The 20,590-nt window shown below is 41.4% G+C and overlaps 3 protein-coding genes across 6 annotated transcripts in view; 2 read left to right on the forward strand and 1 right to left on the reverse strand.

Annotated features, from left to right (window-relative positions):
* Window positions 1-266, forward strand: part of hsd17b7 (hydroxysteroid (17-beta) dehydrogenase 7) — a gene marked incomplete at its 3' end in the record, with an annotated part of 3,264 nt that extends 2,998 nt beyond the window's left edge. Inside the window, exon 6 of the mRNA XM_084012422.1 lies at window positions 254-266. Coding sequence (XP_083868548.1) covers window positions 254-266 — 13 coding nt within the window. The remainder of the gene's footprint in view (window positions 1-253) is intronic.
* A 78-nt stretch (window positions 267-344) lies between these two features.
* serbp1a (SERPINE1 mRNA binding protein 1a) lies at window positions 345-3,615 on the forward strand. The gene is given in 6 exon segments (XM_084011817.1): window positions 345-451; window positions 616-631; window positions 634-783; window positions 1,698-1,742; window positions 1,874-2,086; window positions 2,227-3,615. Coding segments are annotated over 6 exon segments (573 nt in total). The 5' UTR covers window positions 345-359; the 3' UTR covers window positions 2,284-3,615.
* Window positions 3,616-5,533: 1,918 nt separating this feature from the next.
* Window positions 5,534-20,210, reverse strand: il12rb2 (interleukin 12 receptor, beta 2a). Of its 4 annotated transcripts, XR_014597308.1 has the most exons (18): window positions 20,134-20,208; window positions 19,579-19,693; window positions 19,145-19,405; window positions 17,603-17,726; window positions 17,328-17,518; window positions 14,068-14,210; window positions 13,656-13,794; window positions 11,392-11,465; window positions 10,658-10,868; window positions 9,547-9,744; window positions 8,517-8,618; window positions 8,250-8,396; window positions 8,020-8,151; window positions 7,781-7,877; window positions 7,605-7,692; window positions 6,157-7,522; window positions 5,648-5,734; window positions 5,534-5,613 (listed from the first exon to the last, which is right to left on the reverse strand). XR_014597308.1 is itself a non-coding variant. In XM_084011940.1 (16 exons), the coding sequence occupies exons 2-16, from the start codon at window positions 19,646-19,648 to the stop codon at window positions 7,052-7,054; spliced, it is 2,448 nt and encodes an 815-aa protein (XP_083868066.1). In that variant the 5' UTR covers window positions 19,649-19,689; window positions 20,134-20,210; the 3' UTR covers window positions 5,534-7,051. The 4 variants fall into 4 exon arrangements, 2 of the variants coding, with proteins under 2 accessions (XP_083868066.1, XP_083868065.1); XR_014597309.1 differs by having other exon boundaries at window positions 5,534-5,734; XM_084011940.1 differs by having other exon boundaries at window positions 5,534-7,522; window positions 19,579-19,689; window positions 20,134-20,210.
* Between the last annotated feature and the right edge of the window lie 380 nt (window positions 20,211-20,590).

Here is a 20,590-nt window from a genome sequence, read left to right on the forward strand (position 1 = left end):
TACAGTGTCACTCTGTTAACTAATAATTAGTTAAGAGTCATTGATGTAAATGGAGTGGACTACATATTAGAAACATCAGAGTAAAATAAAGTTAAACAGTACCACAAACTAAATCTGTATGAACAAATTAGTGTTAAAATACAAAAAGGAAGTTGAGGACAACTGAACATTATAACCCTAGTGGAGGTAAAATGTATTGGCTGCCTGTTAAATTAGACTATATTTGCATGAGCTAATATTTGTACTGCCATAGATGGTTATCATAGATCACCATGGTTTTCAAAAATCAATATTAGTATACTGTGCATGTAAAGCAAAATGTTTCTTTTTTCTTTCTGTAATTCCCCAAATAATATGAAATGTGTTTTGTTTGTAGCGAGCTTGACCAATCAAACGTTACTGAGGAGACCCCTGAAGGAGAAGAGCATCCACCTGCCGACTCTGAGAACAAGTAAGTTCTTTTCCTAACCAATACGAACACATTGTGAGGAAATTTAGGTTTCGCTCTAATTGATGAAGGATTTCTAGCTTCGAATAAGTGTGGACTCAACGATGCCAGCCTGAATTCACATTGAACATTAACACTGAAACTCTGTCTGTGTGTGTGTGTTGAAGGGAGAATGAGGTTGAGGAAGTGAAGAAGAAGGCCCCAAGGAGATGACTCTGGATGAATGGAAGGCCGTGCAGGACAAGGAGCGCGCCAAGGTGGAGTTCAACATCCGCAAGGCCAATGAGGGAGCTAATTGGAACAAAGGATTTGTGCTGCACAAGTCCAAGGCAGAGGTGAGTCAAAACCACCGCCTCAGCTTATTCTTAATACTGTGATATTTCAAATTCAATGTCGGTGATGAGTTTAGTCGACTATGATAGACGATACTCATGTTTTGCAGGTTCTTAGTGTCGGCTCAAATTAAGCAATTGTTTATTACAGTCAACTTTAGGGATGTCACGGAGGGAATTTACCTAACCTTTAAATGTCAAGTAACATTAGCATTCACTGACTAATAACCTTTATTTATACAGCACCTTTCATTTCCTTTACAACAAAATAAGGAACCAAGCAATAAATAAAAACAGGCAAATTAAAACAAGTGCAAATACTCTGCAATAAAACCAAGCAATCAAATAAACATAAGAGGCAATAATGGGTATGCTAAGAACAATAAAGTATAAAACAAAGGAATTGTGAGGGTTGAATACATTTTAAATTGTTGTTTAATAATGTTTACGTCTTATAGTTCTTGTGTGGGGAATTCCATAATTTTGTTTACATAATTCAAACGGCTGAGCTGCCGATCATGGATTTTGTGTCATAGTTGCATTTCTTTTTTAAATGGCAGCATCTAAGAGGCTGTGAAGGATCATAACACTGAATTAGAAATGTGAGAGTACTTAAAAATGAATACCAAAAGACACTTGGAGCCAGTGACTGAAACCGGGGTGATGTTCGTTTTTAATATTAGTTAAAAGGCTGGCAGCAGAGCTAATTGTAGATAATCTATGGGGTGTTCAGATTGAAGCTGTGAAATGGGCTAATGCTTACTGTGCTGACTCAGACTGTACCCACATTCAGTCCCAATGTTGGTCTTCAACAAGACATTGTTTAATATATGCATAGATTATAGTGTCTATGTACAGTCGGTGATTTTGCTGTGTTTGTTGCATTAATGTTAATTTTGTTTTGCTTTTCTCCAAAGGATAAGAAAGATGAAGTGATTGACCCCGAGATTGAGGAGCCAAAGGTAAAAATAAATAAAGTCTATCGTTGCATGGTATCAAATTTAATTTCAATTAAATAATGTTAATGTACAAAAACAAATCATTATGGGCACTTTACCTGATTTATTGAAAACATGATGTATTGATAATTCAGCTTGATGATGAACACCACTTCCGGAAGCCAGCCAATGACATTACGTCCCAGCTGGAGATCAATTTTGGAGACCTGGGACGTCCAGGTCGTGGACGCGGTGGACCACGTGGGGGCCGGGGCGGCCGTGGCCGCGGAGGCCCAGGTGGAGGCGGTCCACCCACCGCCGTCAGTGGTGAAGCCACTAGGCCGGTCCGTGGAGGAAGGACTGACAAGGTAGATCATCTTATGGGAAGCTTAGCTGTTATGAGCAATTCCATACGTTTTCATATGTTAAAGCCATTTCCTCCATTCATCCCCTTCATACTTTGAGGGGCACATTTTCTAACTTCTCCTTAATGTTCTCCATTCCTCAGTCATCTGCGTCTGTACCCAACGTGGACGACCCAGAGGCCTTCCCAGCCCTGGCCTAAGCCCCGGCTGCTGTCCCTCAGGTCTACAGGAGCCTCCTGAGCACCTCCACTACGAGGCTTGCATGTTCCTGATCCTTCAGCAAAGTGAAATGATGGAGAAGACTGTCATTAAGTATGGCACTCAAAGTGAGGACTGAGTTTTACCCAATAAAAACAAAACGAAGATGGAAAAAAAAAACAGAAATTAACAAAAAAAAAACAAACAAAAAGAAAAGGACTTCTTGCTACTCTGGAGCAACTTATTGGTAGAGGTTTTGTACTTGGAAACAAAGTAGCAGGGATGTTTTCATACAGTATTTTTTTCAGAGGTTATGCATTGTCCATTGATAAATTTTTGTAATTGCTGCTTGAAAATATGCATTTCGAAATGTAAGCATAAGGAGGGTGTCGTTAGCTTGGTGTGAGCCATTGCTTGCTTGCTTTGAAATGGGCACTGTGGAGCTCCAACCAAGCTCATACGCTCTGCAACATCAGGTGTTTCTGATGAAGTTACAGCTTCACTCATTAAGATTTATGGATTTTTTTTTTCTTTAGCACTGGGGTATTGTTTTATATTTTATACAGGAGGTCTATTCTTCTATGATCTTCGGTCTGTAAATCTTAACTATTTTCATAAATTCTTTCAGAGACTGTATTTCACATGGTGCAAATAGGACACGCCTTGATCTCCGGACCAAGTGTGGCTGCCTACATTTGAATGCATTGATGAAATGGCGCCTAAATCTGTATTAAGGTTCTTTTTTGTACTTTAATGTTCTAAAGGAGGAACATAAGGTCATTTTGGAGGAACACATTGGAGATTTCTCTCCGAAAATTTGCATTGATCCCAAGACGTTTGTTGAGTGGGTTAATTTAAAGCCGAAAGTTATTCCGTGTGTTCTGACATTGCTGATGTATTTGGGGTGCTATTCACCATCTTCTCTCTTCCTCCCCGCCCATTTCATCTTTGATTACCAGCCATGTGCAAGTCAATGAATGCCTTTTGTTTTTACTCTGAATAGTGATACGGAGAAGTGTCTTTTCGCAGTCTAGATGTGGCTGTCGTCTTCTGGAAGGCCTCAGACCTCCTCCGACTGTATACGCACTCCACTCGAGCATCCTTCCACAGATGTAAATTCAGCCCAGCTTCAGTTTGTTTTGATTGCAGTTTGTTCTGTGCTGATACTTTCCTCCACTGTTGACTTGCCCTGTAGCTTCCACAGTGGCACCACTGCATAATTGCTCTGAAAGAAATACAGTCCATTGTGTGGAACAACTGAAGTGCTCTACAAATGTGTGAATTCTAGCCCTGCTATTAGAGACCTCTGTCGGTAAATAAAGATGGTCGATAAATCTTTTGCACTGTCACTTTTTGATCGAGATCGGCTTTGCGCTGTTGAAAGTGAGCATCCACACGGACTGGGGAAACTGGTGGAGCAAATTCACCTTACGGTTACCTCCCAGTTGAGGGATTTTAATGAGGATCGGCTTAGGCTTGCAAAACATACAGAAGGTCAACATTAAGTTCTGCAGAACTTGCTGCGGCAATCGCTGATCTGATGCACCACCCTGTTTATCAGACCAGAATTTGTGCTATGGTTTGTTTGTTTTTAGACCACCGTATAGCGCATATATATATATATATATATATATATATATATATATATATATATATATATATATATATATATATATATATATATATATATATATATATATATATATATATTTTAGAGGGCTTTATAATTGAGAATTCTCACATTGGAATGTGAGAAAATATAAATAAAATGGTAAAACCACAATTAAAACAAAATGTGATTGCATCAACAAAAAAGCACAATATCCAATCCCAATGTTTCCCAAAAGGCCTTGAACCCTTAAAACCAAGTGAATTAGAATAGTTTGTTACCGTGACGCCAGAAAATGTAATGTATTTTATGTTTTTTTTTTTTTTAACTGCCTGGTTTGATTGTCTTCGATGCGCTTTCCTGAAGAGACCAGTGTGCCCCTTTTGCACACTTGCCGAAAGTGTGCAAAAGGGCTCAAAATGTCTCGAGCTCCTGATTTGACGTCTACACGGTGCTAAACCCTCGCAGACTTGAGGGGAACACGCCTTAAGGTTCGTGAGTATTGTTCTTGAGTCTCATTATGCCTTCTATACTATGACTCTTGTGACATTTTTATGAAAAACTACTGTGACATTTTTAATGTTTTTAACGATATGCTTACATCATGGCACACTACACAATTTTGTCTTGACATACAAAACTGACTATGGAATTTGAGACTTTATTGCATACTGTGCTATGAATTTTTCTACATTTTTGTGATATTTTTTATGAAGTACCAGACTAGGTTTTTTTTTAATCCAATTTACAAGACATGCAATACAATGACTAATGCTATGAATTTTTCTAAATTTTTGCAATATTTTTTATAAAGTACCAGACTAGGTTTTTTTTTTAAATCCAATTTAAAGACATGCAACACAATGACTTTGTGGTGACATGACTTGATGGCATACTGTACATTTAATGATATATCCTATGACTTTTTTAATCATTAAAAATTTTTACTTATATTGTAATTATTTTATGAAATAGTGACAGACTATGAGGATTTTTTTTTACAGCATACTATATTATGACTTTTTTGGTGGACCACACATTTTTACTTATTATACCATGACTATTTTATGACCTTTTTATGAAATACCATAATATACTTATGACTGATTATGAGTAATATTCCATGCTATACTATGATTATTATCAAGGTCATGGTCATTTATCATACCATACTATGACATTTTTAAAAACTTTTTTTGACATACTCTACTATGCCTTTTTTGACATACTATGATTTAATGACTTTAAAATACTTGTTTCGATATAGCATACTATGACTTTTTTCGTCATACAATACCATTACTTTGTTTTTTAAATTCGACATACTATCACTTTCAACCTATGTATAGGTTGTCAAGTATACAATGACTTTTTTACAACTTTTTTCAAAATATTTACTATGACTTTTTTACGACTTTTTTCAATAGAGGATACTATGAATTTTGATTATGAACTTTTTTTCGACATACTTTTTTATGCCTTTTTTTCATACAAAATACTATACAATTACTTTTTTTTAAACATACTATACTATAACATTTTTATTACTTTTTTTTAACATATTATAGGTTGCCCTTAGTGTTTCTTTATATTTTGTTCACATTGTATCTTCAAACATTTTGATAATAATGACACACATAATGTTTCATGTTCATATAACACACTTTATTTGACATATTGTTTTCTTATTGGGGTGCACACAATTTAGTTAACTTTTTGTCGTCTGTTATCTAAGTCAATTAATTTGTAGTTAAAGCTGGGGTATGTAATGTTGAAAGCTAGCAAGAGAGCTAGCAAGATTTGAAAATAGCACCTCCTCCTGCCTCCTCTAAGTTCCCCCCCCCCTCCCGTCAGTGAGTCCATCCAAGCTGATTCTTCCGGCATCAGCGAGACGTGAAGGCTGTGCACTCGTGCTTAGGCGGGGAGGGCGGGTGCAGAACTAGACATGAAGGCCAACCCTTTTAGATCTCATCCCCAGACATATTGTCCACCTATTTAAAAATATATTACAAAAAATGACCCTCCCAAAAACGATTTGTTTGTAGTTTTATATCAAAATACAATATTTTCTTCTTCCTGGAAAACTAAATATGACGCGTGTACAGAAAAAAAGTAGTAGTAGAAGTACTGATTCAACTACTGATGAAAAAGTGAAACCTTACAGGCTCTGAAAAGTAAAAAGTATCACTTTCCAAGGCTAACTGAATCTCGCGTCATTTTAATAAAAAATAATAATAATAATAATTCCCCTCAAATGCAATAAAACTAAAGTAACGAGCCTGTTTTGAAAATAATAGAGTAGAAAGTATAACTACTTAAATAAAATGTAGGGAGAAAAAGTAAAAAGTTGTCAGAAAAATAAATACTCAAGTAAAGTACAGATACGAGAAAATGTAACAACTGCTTCAGCTCGACTTTAAGTTTACAACTGTGAAGTGGTCCATACAGGGTGGTCAACGAGGTGATGGAGTACACATTTGCATTTTGGTCCATTTACAAGCAGGACGGGAGTCTTTTTGGAGACGTTGGAGTTGAGAGACTACAAACGGAAACCAGAATGCTTCCGAAACCAAAATCTTGTCCCGCTTCCTCCAGATTCTGCATGTGGATGGAGTATCTATAAAGATATGAAGTCACAATGTCTGATACACTGTGTCATGCAGCCTGTACTGTGTTCATTTGGATTATATTAGTGTGTCCAATGCTGCTCTGAAGATAAAAAGAAAAGGTAATGCATGAAATAAAAATAAAAACTTTTTACTGCACAACAGCTCTGAAAGTTCAGATTTCAGTGAGCAGAGAGGTAGTTCATGCAAATCCCACCAATGTGTGATGCAAAAAAAAAAAGAAAGAAAAGAAGAAGAAATCCAGTCGTCTCTTTCGTTTAGCTGTCTCTTGCTCTAAAACCCAAAACCTCATCTCGCCAAAGAGTTCTGGTTTCGGGCCAATGTGATCAAATGTGTGGACTTTATGGTGTCCTCGTTTCCGGAGAACTGGACCGACTGAACTTCCCCCATGTGGGATGAGGAAGTTGATCTGAATCGAGATGTTTCCACACCGACAAAATGTCGTTGTCCACGCAGACCTGCAGGTCCATCCTACGCGCTTCACCCAGAGCAGATACAGCGTATCATAGCAACCAGTTGCAGCCAAAGGCGTTTTCAGCAGGGAACCTGACTGTTCTGCAAGAAGTCACTGCAGTCAATTTTCACCGCATTCAGAGTCAACTTCCCGCCAAACTCCATCGGGTCTATGAAGATGTTGTGACTGGGGAAGAAACTCATTTCTGTAAACTCCTCCTCCTCCTCCTCGTCCTGATCCTCCTCCTCCATATTCCCCGGTGACGAGATGTAGTCGACGGTTGTGTTGGTGTCCAGAGACGTCTGCGTGTGGTCAGAGCTGTCAGAGTCGTGGGAGAAGCTCTTGATGTAGTTGGTCAGTGGGTAGAGCGGCGAGACTGGCTCCGACCCGGGTCTCAGGCCCGTCTGAGGAGGGAGATGCGAGGAGATGTCTGCAGGTATGCAGACGACACTGCCCTGCTTGGGCACCTCCTCCACGTCCACCAGGATGGGCTCCTCTTCCTCCCCGGTCATGCTGGAGTTACTCAGCTGCAGCTGGAGGTTCATCTTACCCTGTTGTGAAGGGCGACGCAAGCTCAACCTCTCACCGGCGAATAACAATTTACGAGTTGCATTTGATCCACTTTGTAATTACCTTCTCCTTGATACACTCTTTTGCCCACTTGCTGTTGGCCGGATCTGGCACAACATCGAGCATGATGCACTGGAAATACACCCAGAACCTGAGAGGGGATGTGGAAAACAACATTGTTTTTGTCATTGCTGCATCATTTATTTTCCAACAATAGTTGAGTAGGTTGGGAGACATACCTCTGCTTTACCGCTGGACATTTACATAGAAACACCACGAGTAGCATGATCGGGGCGGCTGCTGCACACACCAGGAAGGGGACAAAGTTGCTCTTTTCTGCAACGGTGACGGTGCGACAGGGAGATGTAAGATTGCATCATTGTACTTACTGTTTGAGTGGTATTGATCTTCTCATTTAATTCTTGGTGAGAAAGCATCAACAAAAAATGTCGAACAATAACTTGGAAAAGCTGCTTACGCTGGATGAAGAACTTGACCTTTTGACCTGCGCGACCTTCTCCTTCAGCTGTGGAAGCGGTCATCCACAGGCTGTAGGCAGCTGGAGGCAGGTCTTTGATGACGCGCATCCCCTCTGATGCTGATACAGAGTCTGAAATACACATTTATACAGACACACACAGCAGAGGAAGGTTACTCGTGTGACCACGTGGAGCATAAGATGTTTCAGTAAAGACAGACGGGTCTCACGAGTTCGACGGTGTCCACTGTCGTCCTCTAGATAGATGGTGTACTTAGTGAGACAACCCCCACGCTGACCCCTGGGAATCGCGGTCCAGGTCACTTTCACTTGATTTCCATCAACCGTGTCCTGGACTGATGGACCAGCTGCTGGTGCTGCAAACAACAACAGGAAAACTGCTCAAAGGAAATGCTGCTCATAAAGGAATATTTGAAACAATTTAATACTCAGACAATTATGTTTATACATTGAATTCATGGACAATTAGATCTGACCTGATTTCAAAGTGGTGACACCTGTGAATCTGGTCTGACTAACTGAGCTCCCGTTATAGAAAACATGCACCGCTCCCTCGTAGCACTCGAACGGCTTAATACCTGCATGAAGAAAGATGGAGCAGGAAAAAAACAGCGTGGAAGAAGTCAAAGAGGGTATTTACCGTTCATTGATATATATACTGTATAATTGATACATGAACACATAAAGCTTTTAATCCTCGAGGCTCTGGCGGGGTTAGGTGAGGGAAGCGGAACAAAAGGGAAATACAGATTCTCAAATTTTCCGATTTTTTTTTATCTATCCAGTGAAAGTGCTGCTTGTCTTTAACACAAAATGTGTGAAACACTTCACAGATCAAACATCTTATTATAGTGACGTGTAGAAGCAGTGCCCTGTGTTATAGGCTCATGAACATTTAAAAAAAATGCACTTCATACCAAAAATGTTGCCTAACCCTGCTTTAGACCAGTGATTCCCAAAGACTGGGTCGGGACCTACAGGTGGGGCGCAGAAGATTTTATTTTGGGTCGCCATGAATCTTCTTCTACAGACTCTTCTTTCACATTTACACCTGCAGTACACCTTTGAGCCACACGAGGGAGCCTGAATGGTCGTATTGTTCTGTTAATTATACCCTGCTAATAACAATGAACTTAACATAAAAGGCTTGTGTAAGAACGCCTCTTCACTCCACCCGAAAGCATTTATGGGTTAATTAACACGTGTATATGTTTTCAATAACATGCATGAAACAGAATAGTGATTTATCAAACGTATATCTCTTTAAAATGGCTGGTTTACATATTCAACTTAAAATAAAGGTTATGTGGGAATGGCAGTAAAAAATGGTGAGGAACCTTCATGTACACACACATTAAATTTGACTTATGCAGATATTTGAGTCAACAAATTCCAGTCTGTATTGAGAAATCTGACGTACAGTCAGTCACGCTGCCATGGAAACCGTGGCAGTGCCATTTTCTGACACATTTTGAGTCTGACAACAAAGAAGTCCACATGTCCCACCTGTAAGAACAACACGGGTGTCATTCCTGCCCAGTCGGACCCAGTTGAGTTCCTCCAGCTTGTGGCCCTCCGGGTACCACTCCACCACATGCACTGCATGGAGCGGTGCAGTGTCGTGCTTTCTCCAGGAGATGGCGACACTGTGGTTGTCTGAATTGACTTGCAGGTCCTGAAGGGGCCCGAACTGCTGAACCTCCACTGTGAGAGAGAATCATGCAGACATCAAGCTTATTATCATCATCTCTGATATTTCTATTATTTTTATAGTTCGTATTGTTATTGACATTGTTGCTGCGCATCTCTCTCTACTAGCAATGAATAAATACAATATAATGATATACATATCATATCAACAATCGCACCAAACACAATGAAAGACATTAAACAACAACAACATGGGCAGCTGTAATACTTTTAGAGAAGTGTGCAACATATTTTGCAGCTAATATTGCAGGCTGACTTTTCTCGCCCACATAGATGTGGCTGTTATATATCAATAAAAATAGGTTTACAGTATAGTAGGAAAGAAGTTTCCTGGTTTTCTATCGGGTGTTACTGGGTCAAACTGAATTCTACTTGACTTATGTGTGATTTGGTGTTTTCTTTCCAATATTTGATACAATTTAGTCTTTTCGATGATTCAGTCAGGTTGGATTCTTTGCTGTCTGTCCTGAGTTTCCGGACTAGCTGGCAGAGAGGACTTAGTTTTTTTTCTGTGGAGGAAGATGGCCACCCACCCAGAGGTTTTCCTGGCCGCCGCCCCCCTCCTGCTCGCTCAAGGGGGAACGATGGGTCTCATCAAATAAAGACTGTGATCTACACTTACTCTTTATGAATGCATTTCTATAGCACTTCTAGTCTTTTTGACTACTCAGGGCACTTTACACTACATTCAGTTTATTTACCAATTCACACTCATTCACACGCAGACGGGACATTCTGGATGAGCCGGGATTCGAATCCTCCGATTGGAGGACGACTCGTTCTACCTTTAAACCACAGCCATTGCATACAAAAGTGTGATTTGGTGCTGTACAAATACATTTGACATGAATGCCTCTTAACAAGACCATTCACCCACAAAAAGAGGCTTGAGTGGTTTCTTTTTTACCGCTTGTGTGATGTGCTGTAATTCTACTGGGAGGGGAGGGCCCTTTGGAGTTGAACGCCTGCACCGTCACTTCGCAGTCGGCACAGAACTGGACCGAATAATTCCTGGCGTCGGCACTGACGTTAGTCATGAAGTGCAATCCACAGCTTTGGCTGTCAACTTGGACTTTGTACTCTGTGATTTTCCCTCTAGCGGTGGCAACGTTCAGCTCCTGCAGGCAGAGGAGAGGTTTTTAAGTTAACTCCTGTTCGACATCATGTTTATCTGGGGTTGGAGAAGGAAAAGATACAACAACGTGGATTTGGATTTGGCTTCTGTCTGCAATGTAAGACGCATCACTTCTGTGCAGCACACCTTTTCTTGTAAACTGAAACTGTGGTGTTTGCCGCCAGGTTTCACTTGTCTCTCTCTGTCTATATGTGACATTAAATGAGTGTGTGTGTGTGTGTGTGTGTGTGTGTGTGTGTGTGTGTGTGTGTGCGGTAGAAGGTGGGGAAGTGCGTGCATGTAGGTGTCACACATCAGAAGTGGTCAAGGGTTGACCTTTACTTTGTGCAGAGAGTAATAGTGAAGCGGTAAGACCAGAAAGTGTTACTATGGCGACAACGCCGCACGCCCCCACACAGACACACAGAGAGAGAGAGAGAAGGGGGAACACATGAGATGATGACGCCTCATATTTCACAGTCGTTCACAATTTAAACGATTGAAACGGTCTGTTGATGAGAACATACCTTCCAGAAAACTCTCAGGGATTTGGAGTCAGCGGCGGACTCAGCGAGCCACACATCCAGCTCTTTGGCAGGTGCTAAAACAATAAAAACAATCAGTCACTGGACAAGGATGCTCAAATTACACATAAGAAGTTTGATTTGACTGACTTGGGTGTTTTTATTGTCAATAAATGAATGAAAGACATGTTTATAGAACTGACATTTCTTTCAAAGTTATTCCCAATTGATAGATTTTAAAATCCTTTAAAAGTGACAAACTTTTAGATTTTCCTGTGTGAGCCCAAGTCTGACGAGTCTGAGTAATGAGACACATACATACGGCCATATCTGAGCTTAAATAAATGAAAACATGGGAATGAAATACGAAGTACTTGAAGGCACACAAGAGATAACTTCCATAACGTTCAACAGCTCATTGTCTTCATATTGCCAAAGTGACTTTAAAGGATTTTGAGGAGGATTTTGCTAAAAACAATGTGTGGCCTTTATCTGCCTGTATTCTCTCTTTAATTTTCATTTCGCTGGGTTTCGACAGCAACATCTATAAAAATGTCGCCACCAGGTGCCAGATTGTAAGCATGCATTCGTGAAGAAGCTACGGCAATTTTTTAGCAGTGTCCGCACACTGCTAAAAAATAAATAAATTCAAATATAGTGTAGGGAAAAAACACCAAGTCGGCTTTCACCGTAATCCATGCTGAGCCAGGGAGGAGGGGCCAACTTTGCAAACTGCAACTGACCAAATCCTGCTCATTGTGCCTTTAAAGTCACATGGTATAAGCACCTCTGTGTGACGAACACTAGAGTAGGAGTAGAAGCCCCATTCAGAACCGTAGTGTGCCCCCTTAAAAAGTGAACAATTCATTGATTTTCAGTGTTGTCATTTTTACACCGTGAACAATGAAGGGAAAGCCAATACGACAAAAACAAAAAAACACAAGGGTAAAGATTTCAAATCAGCACCTTCTTAACGGTGCACGTCTATTAAAGGATATTATTAGTTTCACAAGATAACCAATTGTTTATTGCGGTTGATTAGCTTCCTCAATCATGTTTCAGTCTCAGTAAGGTGATACTGTCACGGATGAAACCGGCTGCTGCCTGGAAGATCAGGAAACACACCTGCGGTTTGGACATAATGTGCTTATGCGGGAAAATGAGGATCGATAGACATAAAAACATAATCAATGTGTTCAATACGTGGAAACGTAGTTCCCAAACTAAGATAATCGAGAAACGTTCTGAATAATGTGAACGTGAGCAGCAGATTCAACGTTGGCTGTGCTGAGGTTGAAAGTTGGGATTTTATGATACGTTTACTCTGCAAGGTAAAAATGCTGTTTCTGTCAATGGAGTCCGGTGGCTTTGAAGAGAGCGCTCTTCTTTTGTCTGAGATGACCTTTTTTCCTCCTTTTTCTTTTCTCCCAGCAGGATCCTAAGTCGTCGGGTTGGAGATCAAAGTTATCTGTTGAATTGTTTTGGATTTAGTGAGTTCTTTTGGCCTTATGTGCGTTGGTTTAGGGGGATGAGCCGGGGCACAATGTGTGGTTCGGCTGGGATACCCAACCCCCTTTTATTTTGACACTTTGAATATTAAAACTTCAGCTACCTTATCTGACCAGGGTCCCGCAGGCAACCTTTGTTTTAGGCTGTAACAATATACATAGAGGTTGTGTGAAAGCTTCACCTATCTATGCATGTGTTTGGTCTGTGGGAGGAAGACGGAGTACCTGGAGAGAACCCAGCTAACACAGTAGGTACATGCAAACCCGCCTGTGAGGTGACACGTACACATCCTTTTACCAAAACCATCTCTTCAGCTATTTCTGCTGAGACCTCTTCGTCTGCTGTTTGTGGGAAGCTGTCACTTCTGCACACTCAGACATTGCATCTGGAAAGACACCTTCATATCTTCACACCATCAGCACTACAAATACGCAGAGATATCTTCCCATCAAGCATCAATGACGTCTTCACCACTTTGATTTTATTCACTCAGGCTCAAAGTTTGAATAGTAGTTTACTTCTAATCGGTTATCATCACTGCAGACCCATAAGGCCTGTATCAGCGTTTCATAGACAGATAGCGGTAGAGCTAATAAACACCTCAAACTCAACCCCAACGGGAAGGCAACATCACTGTTATCTGATCGCATTCGTACATAAAAGTGCCACAGAGATCTAACGTAGACAGAATCGCTGGTACTTTCCCTCAGGAAGTGCAACAAAAGAGTCTTCAGAAGGGGCTGGGTTTTTTTGCTTACCTTCTTCTTGAGTCCGGCTGGAAACGTTAGCGCTCCACTGACTCCACAGGCCGGTGCTGAATTTGGATCTGGCTCTGAACTGGTACGACGTGTAGGGCTCCAGAGAGCAGATGGTCCGGACCTGTACCCAACTCTCACCCTGCAAGGAAAAGTCACGTTTCCATCACATTCCAACAACGGAGTAAAGTGCCAATTTGTGATCACACAGTGAGAACAATCAGATCGAGCATTAGTTGAAGAATTTCAGCTTGCTTGTGAGCCTCCTGCAAGATTTCGAGTTCACCTTTGCGCACAGGAACCCAACACTCATATCTGCCCTTTGGCTTTGAATCAGCAGAAGGCCTGCCAGGTGAGTCTTCAAAAGGGTTCTGGTAACCTTCTGCAGGATCTCTTGCAAATCTGCACGACTTACTGAGTCCGGGGAAGAAGTCCATGCATGTCCTTCCGCGCTGTGTTGGATCTCCAGATGTTGAATCCTCGCAGATGGCTTCAATTCGATGACGCACTCTCGTGAAGAGCACGTTGGTTGGCCAAGAGCAGGAGTCGGTGGCATCGCTGTTTGGATCGACACACACACAAAGAAAAAGGACGAGTCATGAGATAAATAAGATACAAGGCTACAAAAGGCAAGGATGGAGATCAGTTGCTTCGAGATAAGGGGCCCTAGTTTCGTAGACCAGGCGCAGTCAGCTTTCAGCGCACCTGCGCCGCGCCGACGGGGTGTGTCCGCCTGGACTTTGCAAGTTTCGTGCACCGCGCAGGCTCGCGCAGGCCCACCTCCCTTTCCCGCCCACCGGCGCAAGTGGGAAAGAGGGAGGAGAAGAAGGCGTGAGTGGGAGACGAGGAGGAGACGAGGCGTGGACTGGGATTAATACAGCCGATTCAGATCTTCACCAATCAAATGAGCTCCTCTCCTCACCTTTAATGCGTTAGGGGAGGTTCAGTGCAAGTTCCGTCGCTTGACAACCCGATGACAGAAGCATCGCCGCTGCTCCCACCACGCTCATCACGCGCTGTGCGCGCGTATCATAATAATAACAATGCCGATATTATAAAAAACAGGAGAGAGAGAGGGAGATGTTTTGGTCCGAGAGGCTGAGTTTCCGTTATGCGTGCCATCCGCCTTTGATCTGACGTCAGATGTGACGGGACAATCTATATAGATATAAATTCACGTGTTGATTCAATTAGTTGCATTAAATGGTGTTTGTTGTGATTATTTATTGCATTTAAATGTGCCTGGAACTGTGGAAACCTGCCTGTGAGGTCTCGGTGACGTGTGCGCACTGCGCGCCGTCAGCCAAACTTCCGATCCGCCAGCTGTGATTCGCATTGAATGAATGGACTTTATTTACGCCTTGCGCCTTGCGCCGAAAGTAGACCAGGGGCCCGTTTCACAAAGCAGGTTCAACAAACTCTGAACCTAACCCTGAACTCTGAGTTGACCAACTCTGAGATGGGCAACTCTGAGTTTTCAGTTTCAGAACAGTGGTTTTGAATTAGTTCAGTCAACTCTGAGTATGTAAACTCTGAGTTACGCGCGTGCCTGCCGACTCTACAAAGCCATCATCAATGGAGCTCCGATACTACGATTCACCATGGCAACCGGGAGAGCGTTATTAGATATATTAGTGTTTATGTTGAAAACGAGCTCATCCTGAGAAAGCGGAGCAACGTAACTGCAGCAAAGTAGCGATAGTTGGCGTGGCAGACAATTACTGCCCGATCTAATGTGTATAACTGAATGAAACAGTCGATTGATCTAAAGGTAATAAGTCTTTATTTGCAGATTTGCAGAGTGACACTGTGGTCTAACGGTTAGCAACGCTGCCTATAGTGCAGGCGACAGCGGTTCAATTCCCGTAGCGCAATTAATAAATTATAATTTTCATTGGGTGTAATCCCCCCAGGCACAGAAAGAAAGTGGCTTCAGTTGAAAATTAAGCATAAGAATATTGCGCAAATACGTTGACTAAGGCATATGATTTTAATCATATTTCACATATTAAACAGTAAATATAAGCAGGTATTTCAACACAGGAATGTACTTAAACATTTCATAAATCTCCCGTTCGCAAAAAAGCTAGCTCCGCAAAGAATCTGGTTGCGGATTATGTCCACGATATGAAATGTTGAAAATGTCGGAGAATATTGTTTAGATAATATCTAATGTGATTGAAATGAAAGGTAATCAAAATCCTCTCCCGACGCAAAGCTGCTAGAATCACTTTTATTTCCATATCGATTAGGTTGACGATGAAAGGACGGCACATTTTTTCAGAGTTGGTTCAGATTCCGGAAAAAGGCGGAGACATGTAGGGAGAAACTCAGGGTTTGTTGAAGCAAACCTGCTAGCGAGCAGGTTAGGTTCACGGAGTATGTTACCATGGTAACTGACTCGGATTTATGCTGAACTGGCTTTGTGAAACCGAAAAACCAGAGTTTCCCTCATCTCAGGGTTAACTAACTCAAGGTTTTCACTAAACCTGCTTTGTGAAACGGACCCCAGGTCGGAGCTGGCGAGCTTTCAGCGCAGTCTCGGCGAGGCTTTTTGCCACGAAACTTCCGCTACTACAAGCTGAATCTGTGACGCCTCCCCCTGCTGCGCCGCCACACCCATCTTGGCGCAGGCGATCTACCAAACTGCCAAACTGACGGTGCGCAAGGCTGCGCGGGTCGAAACTTGCACTGCGCCGGCTGCGCCACCCTGCGCCGCCCTGCGCTGGTCTACGAAACTAGGGCCCAAGGGCATAAAAGAAGGACGCCAAAGGGATGAGTCATTATTATCATTGCCTCACAAACAGCTTGGAACTGTGATAAATGATAACACGCTCTCTATCATAGACTGTATATGATAAGTGGATGTGATTGACATGTGTGACCACAGCCGTTTGTTCGCAGACTACGATTTTGAAGCCTCAAGTGTGACATTTTGGTCTTTGCCATCTTGGTTTTTGGCCGACGCCATCTTGGTTTTTGCAACCGGAAGTGACACAAGAGGGCGGAGCTAAGTACAACCAAATACTGAGTAAGACATTTGTCATCCGTAATGTTACAAATAACAGTCATAAACTGAAAACACACTGAGTAAAGGTTACATTTGTAAGACAAAAACAAATCCCAGACCAGAAAACACTGTCGTAGAAATCTGTCAATCACAAGGAAGCCCCTCCCTAAAGCATACCCTGCTTTTTCATCTATTTGACTCTAAATGGAGGCCATTAAAAAGAATGCAAGTTTAACCCACAAAGATCCAGACCAATTTTTGCCTTAAAGGAAAATATAATTAATTTGACTTTTTTATGTCTATTTGTTTGAATGTGCTTTGAATTCAACACCAGAATATATTAATTGAATCAGTTAAATACATTTCTTATTGTGACAAAAGACGATTTGAAAGGCTAAAAGGCCGATGTGACATTTCTGTCACGATCTTTTTCCTAACTTGCTTCATATGAATTTGAAATATGAAATGTTTGAAATATGCTAGTTCAGTCAAATGTGCATGTACGTGTCATTTAACGACTTTGTGAGATAAAGATAAAGCCACAGAAGGAACTTTCTAGATCAGGTGTCACTCTGGATTCTTATGGGTTAAGGCAGTTCAGCATTGGCTTCACTATTCAAATCCACAGGTTGCCAGGGCGACCGATAACATGCTTCTTGTCTTACCAATGTCGGCGAGTGTGTAGTTGACGATGCTGGACTCCTCAGAGCCCAGTGGATTTTGGGCCTTGACCCACACAGAGACCCGCTGGACGGAGTCGGACACATCGAAGCTGGCTGAAAGTAAATTAGCTCCCTGACGGGAGACTTTGCGTGACACCAGTCCCTCAGTCTGGTTCCCGGACACAGTTCTCACCCTGAAACACACAAAGTCACGTTGTTGACAGTAGCAGCGTCACTGTTCTGCTGACTTCTCAGTCAGATCTGTGTTTCAAACTCACCACAGCTCCGAATGATTCCTCAGAAAAGTGTCTCGTCCTCTGTTCCAACTGCAGAACACGTCTCCTCTTTCATCGTCTTTGATCTTGTAGATGCACGACAGGTTTTTAGGCTGATCTGGTAGATCTGAAGAGCAAAGAAGAATCAGCCTCAACAAAACTCTTTTGAAACTGCCGATGCATTGCTGGTGCGTGAGTTGTGTTACCAACACATGACACCAAGTTGGAGCCGTGTGAAACAACGCGTGATTTACGAGAACTTTCCACATTCACAGATGTTATTTTGAATGTTCTCTTATGTACAAACATTGTGAGTCTGCTCTTATCCCAACCCAAGTCTTTAAGGAATGGAGTGTATATTGGCAGCGTGACCCCCTCGGCAGTAACGTTTTAGGATTCCTCATTCCTCATCTTGAGCAGGTAAGGGACCTGCTCAAGATGAGAAGATGCTGACGCTGCTAAAAATGACTTTCCTTCCTGTCCTGAAAGCAGGACTTCATTAGGACAAATGTGGCTGGATATTATATGGTATTATTAAGTATCTTTATTAATGGGCAGGTGGTATTCACAATGTTCTGGTCATTTACAGTTATCTGAAGTCAGGAGCCCACCGTATGAAAAGAATTAAGAGGAAGTTAAGATAATAATATGAAAATGTTCTTCACCAGATCCATTGTAGGTTTTGCACTCAAGTTCCGAGTCCTGAACTTTGAGTTTTTGAGTCCTAAACATCTCATAATGTCCATCTGTCTGTAAATCTTCGACCTGCACTTTACACTGCAACAATTTTTCGACACCTGCATTGGATTTTATACGCTTAAAACAAAATATGATCTTTGGTATAATTTTTTTGGTGACATCAGTTCTTCGTGGTTCTTTCCTGCAACTTGATCGGATGCCCTCATACAGGTTCAATCCAACGTGGATTTGAGGGAAATTAAGGGTCGACTTTCTGGGAATGAACAGTGTTGAAGTTAATAGATTTAGGACATTTTTTGGGGCTTTTTAAATTCCAAAATAATTAATACATTTTTGTTCTTTAGGGAAGTCATCAAGTATTTCAAGTCAAAAGGCTCAAGTCCAAATGAAGTCACGAGTCAGTGGTGTCAAATTTGAGTCTATTGGATTCCACTAACGTGACTCGGGTCCACACCTCCTAATCAAATTAGGATTCAACCAATATGATTGTTGAAAACAAACATTCAAATTTGTTATTCCCTCGTGTAACCAATCACACTGCATAAACAGATTGAAACCTTCTCAGTGTTTGAATGTGTCATTTGTAGCTTGTGGTTCTCGCATGTAGCTTCGACACTTAACTGCACCCAGCAGGCAGCACAACATCTCTAAGTATAGAAGAGAAAGCAGAACTGGCTGTGACTCTGTTTCTTTTCTTCTTCTTTTTAAACAGCTCTCGTGGCTTGAAAAGTTACAGTTGTGCCTCAAAAGATACATAAAACCTTGTGTGTAACTTTCTTTAAGGAAAGAAAATCCAGTAAAAGGTTTCAGTGTGATGTTTGTCATAACGAGAGGGATTCTACTCACATCCAGCTGAGATGTCCAGTCCACAAGGGTCCAGAGCTGGAGGGCACTTACACTGGCAGCTGAATGTTCTGTTCTTGGTTATGTTGGCCACATTGAAAGATATAGTTGTGTCATTGTATTTTTCGTGGGGCTGCAGTGCGGGCGGATGGTTGCTGTACATGGATCCCTTGCACCTGCAGTTAAAGGTGCAGTACACCTTGAAAGTGGAGCCCCGCTGCACCACGGGTCCAGCACTGGACCAGATGGTGCAGGACTTCTCACCTGAGAGCAAGAAAAAGTGAGAAATTCAAGACCACCCTACACACACACACACACACTGCCAGAACATGTCAATGCTCTTCTGGACTTTTCATGTAAATCCACTTATCTCCAAATAGTATGAAGTAAAAAAATAAAATACATGAATATAAACATGTGTCACACAGTAGTCTTACCTCTGCAGAGCTGCGAGGCCAGCACAGTAACAAGAATGATGATGGTCCTTGTTTGGGAAATTGTCGCCATGAGTCATTAACTGCCCTCTTCATACATTTCCACAAGAACCACTACCTTATGTTAAAACAAGAAATAACACACAGCTGCATGTCAATCATTTAGGATACAGTATACAGATGTTTATTGAGGTACTTTGCTGAACAGCTACTACTTAACTCAGACGAGGACCTAACACTTGTTTCTATTTCTTAGCTCTTACTTTATCGGCAATGATATGTTGTGGTTTCTTTCTTTTGACAAATGTACTTATTGTAAGTCGCTTTGGACAAAAGCGTCTGCTAAATTACCTAAATGCAAATGTAAATAAGACGTTTTTTCAAATCTGGAATACTATACGACACTTCATGAGTTTCCCTCCTGGTTAGTTTGACCCTTTTTTATAGCATTTTAATAAACAGAGCCATGTCGTCGACATAGCAACACATATGACAGCTGCGTACGGTCAATAATGATGGTGATAAAAACAGAGTCTCATTAGAGTCTTATGTACTCACCCAGACATCATCACAACCCCAAACTGCCTTCTGAGTCTCTGAAGCGCTAAATCCGTCATGTTCACTCAGAGCAAAGGATCCAGACTGTTGACTGGTGAGGCTGCTGCTGCTGAGAGAGAGAGAGAGAGAGAGAGAGAGAGAGAGAGAGAGAGAGAGAGAGAGAGAGAGAGAGCGAGAGAGCGAGAGCGAGAGAGAGAGCGAGTCTGGCTACTGATCATGAGGTATGTAACTAAGTGCATTTAAGTAGTGTACTATTTATGCATTTTTTTTTACTCCATTACATCTCAGAAGCAAATATACATTCATACACTATATATATATATACAGTTTATATATATATATATATATATATATATATATATATATATATATATATATATATATAGTATATATATTATATCAATTTGGAGATTTTTAAACTTGAATGTTTATGATGAACTGAAGCTTTTTTTCTAAT

This window comes from Eutrigla gurnardus, assembly GCF_963514095.1.
Source record: "Eutrigla gurnardus genome assembly, chromosome: 6".
Lineage (NCBI taxonomy): Eukaryota > Metazoa > Chordata > Actinopteri > Perciformes > Triglidae > Eutrigla > Eutrigla gurnardus.